The sequence below is a fragment of the Lynx rufus genome, unplaced genomic scaffold (assembly GCF_022079265.1).
Source record: "Lynx rufus isolate CCGP_SWC_20201006 ecotype Redwood Valley unplaced genomic scaffold, mLynRuf1.p SCAF_4, whole genome shotgun sequence".
Taxonomy (NCBI): Eukaryota; Metazoa; Chordata; class Mammalia; order Carnivora; family Felidae; genus Lynx; species Lynx rufus.
The window spans coordinates 49,207,275-49,213,274 of record NW_025814856.1 but is presented as its reverse complement, the minus strand read 5'-3'; the positions used below and the strand labels follow the sequence as shown (position 1 = coordinate 49,213,274).

Genomic DNA, 6,000 nt, shown 5'->3' with positions numbered 1-6,000 from the left:
TATTTCCCCCTCCCATGATAGGACCTCTCCACTCTCTCTTGGAATCTTTCTACAGATTGGTTTCTCTATTTTGTAGCACAATACCAGGTTTAAAAGCAAATCAAAAGGCAACCTTTCATTCACAGCCACCACATGATTTTAATAACTCTGCTCCATATTTTCCACTGTTTGTTTTTCCACAGTTGGGAATACTTTGACTCCATCTGGATAAGGATGCTTGTCAATACAAGGGTTGTTTTGCGCTATATTAAACTATTGTGAAGGCTAAAGGGTGGAAGTGTGCTACTAATAATAAATAACAAAATAATAATAAAGTCACAGCATATATGTTTTAGTGAGAGCCTCAAATAATAAACTTCAGCGATGAACCAATGATTACTTCTATGCCTGCTCATTCCTGTGTCTAGTTCACACATCACACCATTCACCATTTCTCTAAGCTATTAGTTTGAACACCTTTGGTATTTATTGATAATTCCTGGGTTTGACTAACATTAAGACTCATTTTACACTCTTGAGGTCTTTCCTTGAAGCTTTCCTTGCTCAGTGTCACATGTTATGACTGCAGTTGGTTCCATGCTTCTCTAAGGCAGAACTATGAGCCACAGATCATCTTCAACACACTATCAAGCCCATCCGGCAATGCCTTTGTGTCACTTTGCTGTAAAGAAGGAACTGAGACTATTTTGGGTTTAAGATGGTAAGGCCATTTGTTATTTTTTGAATGAATACATTTCTGGGAATGTGTTTAATAAAAATAAACCAGAACAAAGGTTTTTGCTAGGCTTGTAAAACATTCCCCTTCCTTCCCTGTAAGTTGCCACATCAGCTTCTAAAACCAGAGCATGACAGCACACATTTAAAAATAATCTCTCACCATCAGTAGTTTTAAAGTAGACCATATAACAGAGTGACCAGCACCAATTCCACCACTGTTGGCTACTTGCTCAGCAAAGACAAATGTATACACATCCACACACATGTTCTGCAGAAAAGAAATCAAGTCTGTGACCTGTAGCAGCTGTCTGCACTATGCTGAGCAAACAGATTGTCTTTGAAAACACGTTTCATCATATAAATGATTTATAGGTAATCATGCAGTTTTCATGGAAACATTTCTTTTCTCAGTAGAGACAAGAACATACAAATAAATAAAAATTAGATTGTTTCTTACCTTTTAGAAAGCAGGCAAAAGCTATACTGTTGGTGGGATAGTGTACCAAGTAACAGACTTTTGTACACTCTTTCTTACTGGTGGTATACAGTCTACAGGAAAAGTAAATATATAGGTATGTATAAAATAATTGTGCAAACAATATTCCTTTTATTCTTTTTTTTTTCCCGTTTGGAGAAGAGGCTGCCATAGAGACCCTGGACATTATGCCCACTCTTTCAGTGGGTTCAAAAGACCTTGGGTAGACCAGTTCACCACAATTCAGGTACCTCTGAACATGGGAGTGCCTCTTGATTTAAGGCAGTCAGGGTTTAGTTCCTCAAGCTGGAGCAGTTGGGGGAGCCAGCTCCCAGATAATTTATTTATGTGGTCAGAGTTTTCTTTCCATTGCTATCCTCCCTTTTTTTCTCTCATCCTAGTCCAGCTATAGTGACCAGCCTGCATGGTTAGTCCAGCAGGATGAAACAGCATAATGTTGAGAATGTTAGAGATCCAAACAAATGAAGAAGCAAAACAAAACAAAAACCATAACAAAATAGCACAGCACAGGAGCGTGTTCCAGAATTTTCTAGGCATCATTACTTATGTAGGGTTTGGTGCCCACATCCATTTTCCAACAGTTTGAGTTTTTTTTTTTTTTCTTAATCAAATGCCTCCTTATATTGACAACTCAACTATTTTATGTAATAATTCCTTTGGAGAACAACAGAAATTTTCATGTATATGTTTTCCCTATAGTAGGTGCAAAAAAATGGTAGTAAAAAAACAGCATCAGAATATACACTTATATTTAAAATATCTTATTTTAGCTTTTCTATTTTAGGCACAAATTATTCTTCTAAAACATGCTTTATCATAGAACGTGCTCATTGGCCCAGTGTATGTCTAGCCTCTTTCTCAGAGTTAATCAGTCATACATTCTCATATCCAAGAAGGAGGTGTCCCAAGCTGTCCACCTGCCTGACATCTCTGGTTGCTACTGACCTTCCAGAGTCTAAACTATCTGCAACCAATCCAGATACTTGAGGACTTTCTCTGCACTACCTGGGGGCATTGGCTTAGAAAATGGATGGCAGTTTAGGACAAAGATAGCTTAGGGCTGCTTATCATTTTGCCCTGTGATCCTTTACAAGGATAGCATCTGAAACAGAGGATAATTTGCAGAGCATCTTCTGGTTCTGACCAGTCCAGGTGAGGGAGGCAACAATTCTTATCCACCCATCCCTATAAAGCCATGCTGCCTCAGTTAATATTGTTCATCCAACTGGAAAAGGGTCCTGCTGGCCATCAATAAGCCATGTCCCAAGCACAATGAGGTCTTCTTTTTTATTTGGCATCTACACGTTTGCCATGAACATAAATCTGCCAAGTAGCAATAGAAACTATAAGGAAACATGCTGAATTCAGGCTGCAGATGCAAGAACCAGAGGTTGAGGTGCCCTTCTTCTTAGAAAGGAATGTGGAGAAGGCATCATGGTGGCCAGATCTAAAGCTATCTGAAGTAGGTCAGGTTCTTCTTATCGTCTAGCAACAGAAATCTTGTTTGTGTAAATAAAAATTCAACAAGTAGCTGAGCTACACCCCTATACACCCTACAATTTTTCAATCTGAATGCAGAAGCCCTTGCCCAGCTCTGAATATCTAATGTCAGTAGTGCACAGATAATGTTACAATTTTAAGATTTACTCTTTGTGTACACGCAAATTTTTCTTTTCAACAATGGAATTCTAATGGAAGAAGCAACCTTAGAGGAAAACTGAGCTTCTTGGGGAAAACCCAGGCAGTGCTGGGGCAGTTGTAATTTCTGCCCATGGTAAGCCAACAAGCAAATTCATTTTTATATAGACATGTAGTTGCAATGTGCAGTTGGATGAGGAGAAGCATGCATGCACCAGATGGCAAGCTGCAATGACGGAGCAGAGCTGTTCAAAATGAAAACACTCAAGACTGAAATACATTGAGACTAACTGTTTAGAGCAACAATGGATAAAGGGACATTTCTGCTTCATTATTTACTTTGCGGCTTATACTATAAACCCATCTTCCTCTCAGATACCCTCCCTCAGAGAATAGCGGATAGGATGTCCCCTTTGGAAAGACATGGTCCTGTTTCAAGTATATGGTCTGTGCTTTTGTTTCTTTTTAACCCGACAGCTTAATTTCAGCATATAATTCCTTTGTCTCTGTTATTAATGCTTAGAAATTTGATACTATTTGAGCTATATTTGATATTAAATAGAATATAATATTCCTTTGCATGAGCATAGTCTTACTGTTTATTTTCATTAATTGAACTTTTCATTACTGCTCTTACCCTACATACATACATTTTTGCATTGGTCAGGACTGGCTTTCTGAATATAATTACTATCTATGATACCACTATTTCCAGATTAGTGTCTCCTTTTGGATCATTTAAAATAACTAATTGACTGCATTTTTATCTCATCTCAAATGTTTCATCCCTTGAAGTTGACTTTGTCCCAGGTCAACATCACTGCTAAAACTTTGGGAGGCATTTCCAGTATGTGTCCTAGATAAAATATTGCCTATTAAGACATAATAATTTCCAGAGATGAGCTTTCTGATATAGTAGCCAAAACCACAGATGGCTATTTAAATTGAAATTACTTAAAATAGTGTATTTCCTTAGTTAAGTAACCGTATTTCAAGTGCTGGTTTGCCACATATGACTAGAACATTTCCATCACTGCAGCTGGGTCATCAAAAACCCCAATGTTTGGAGGTACATGAATCTCCTCCTATGGTTCAGCAAATATCTATTCAAATTACTTCTGTTATTTTAGGGAGTGTCTACACAAAACCAAAAGAACTAAAATGGTTTTTAAATTGTTTTGGACTGCTTGTAAGACAAGGACTCTGTTTGATTTCATTTCCCCCTCTGGGCTGTTTACCTTTGCTCTGTGTAGACACCAAAAAATCATTGACAAAACCCAATGAAACTTTTTCATGGGAAGGCACCAAGTGAATTCCAAACAGAATAGTTGTCAGGATTGGCATTAGATAATAAGTTATTTATATTTTTAAGTAAGTATGATGAGGCCTCTACCTGGGCAGCCTTCTTTGAGCTCAAGTTACTCCTATCTTTGTAGATAACACAGCAAGTAATAATAGATTTCACAGCACATTTAACTCAAAAGTCTGCCACAAATATCATTATATTCTTTATATGCAACTTGAATCACCAGTTGAGGAAACCAAAAGAGTAATTTCTGCTTTGGAATTATGACATGCCCCTTAGGTTCTAAGAAATAGAACAGCAAAGAGAAGCAGGCATGGATTTGAGACTCAGACCTGGGTTTCAGTCCAACCTCCACTGTTAACTATATGTGTGACTTTGGTAATGGCACTTAATCTCACTAAGCCTAGGTTTCTTCAGTGAAAAGCAATTCTCATTCTACAGAGTTACTGTGAGGGGTAAGAGATCTTCCACACAAAGCATTTTGGATTAATACCTATTTCAAAGTGTAGCTATTGCGAGCATTATTAGTCGTATTAATATTGCTATTAGTGTTAGCTATTAGTGTTAGTGTTAGCATTTTACAACCATTATCCTATCCAAAACAGCTTCAACAAGGATAGAACCTAATCATTAAAAGTTAATAACAGTACAAATGTTGTTTGAAAGCTAATTATTTTTAAGTAGCGAAGTACTGAGTTGTCTAAATTCAAAACTTCTAACTTGCTCATTTTTTTCCAATACATATAGACTTTTGATCATATATTCCACTTACTGATTTTTGGACACATCTACTTAAATGCTTTGGGGCATTAGTTCTGTCTACCTCCATACAGCCTTGAACTGTAACCATCGCATCTACGTTTACTTTTAGGCAGAACTTTCTGCCTTTTAAGGAATAAAAGGACAATAACAATTGATATATTATTTTTCAGATACATAATACGTTATGGCATCCTTATTACATAAGTATTATTATCTTACATAAGTATTATTATCTCCATTCCAAACATGAAGATGCTGAGCTTTAAGAAAGCTCAGGGATTCTCAAAGCCACACAGCTGGGAAGTGGAGTGGATGGGATTTGAACCCAGGTCTGTCTCAACCCGAAGCCTCTTCCTATGTCACATGAATTACCACAGGATTCGCCATCCACTTCCCCTCCTCTCTATTGACCATTTGCTCTGAAGACACAAGAACAGAGCCTATACATTTGGTTTCTCCTTGCTCATACTGTGGTCCTTGTCTTTCCTCTTGCCTTGTCCCAGAATCCCTTCTATTAGAGGGTCAAAATAAAGCCCACGGTGTTGTTAACAAGCCTTTGGTACCTTGTCTATGTATTTTCAAAGAGTTTCACAGTATTCACTCAGCCAACTGCTTAGAAATGGAGATGAGCCAAGATCATGGATCTCTGAACAGGATTTGTCAAAAACAAACTCTGTTGCCTCCTGCTCTTTAAAGATCTCTCTCTTCCTTGCAGAGTACAAAGGATTACCTCAGAGTTCTTAGAATAGGGATTCCTTTCTGCTTGGCAAAGTTGATAACTGAAAAATGTCTTGAATGATTTAACGGACAACCTGAATCCCCCTCTACTTTAAAAACAGGAAGTATGAGAATCTGCCACATTCTGTCTAGAACTGGTCAACTTGTTCCTAGAAAACAAATACTGGAAGTAGTATTTTTAATCTAAAATGCACTCTTACCACCATACTGTTAGTAAAATTAGCAAGTGGGTATTCTATGCATTTAACCTCTAGTTACACGGTCTTATTTTCTAAAAAAGTATGTCCATCTTTTTGTAGTCATTTGCAGGCTACCCAGGGGTTGCAGATATAAGCATATCAAA

At 37.5% G+C, this 6,000-nt stretch overlaps 1 protein-coding gene across 1 annotated transcript in view; it reads right to left on the bottom strand.

The window, feature by feature from the left end:
• Positions 1-1,195: 1,195 nt before the first annotated feature.
• Positions 1,196-6,000, bottom strand: part of GRM7 (glutamate metabotropic receptor 7) — an 811,284-nt gene continuing 806,479 nt past the window's right edge. The window contains exon 10 of the mRNA XM_047096787.1: positions 1,196-1,266. Coding sequence (XP_046952743.1) covers positions 1,196-1,266 — 71 coding nt within the window. The remainder of the gene's footprint in view (positions 1,267-6,000) is intronic.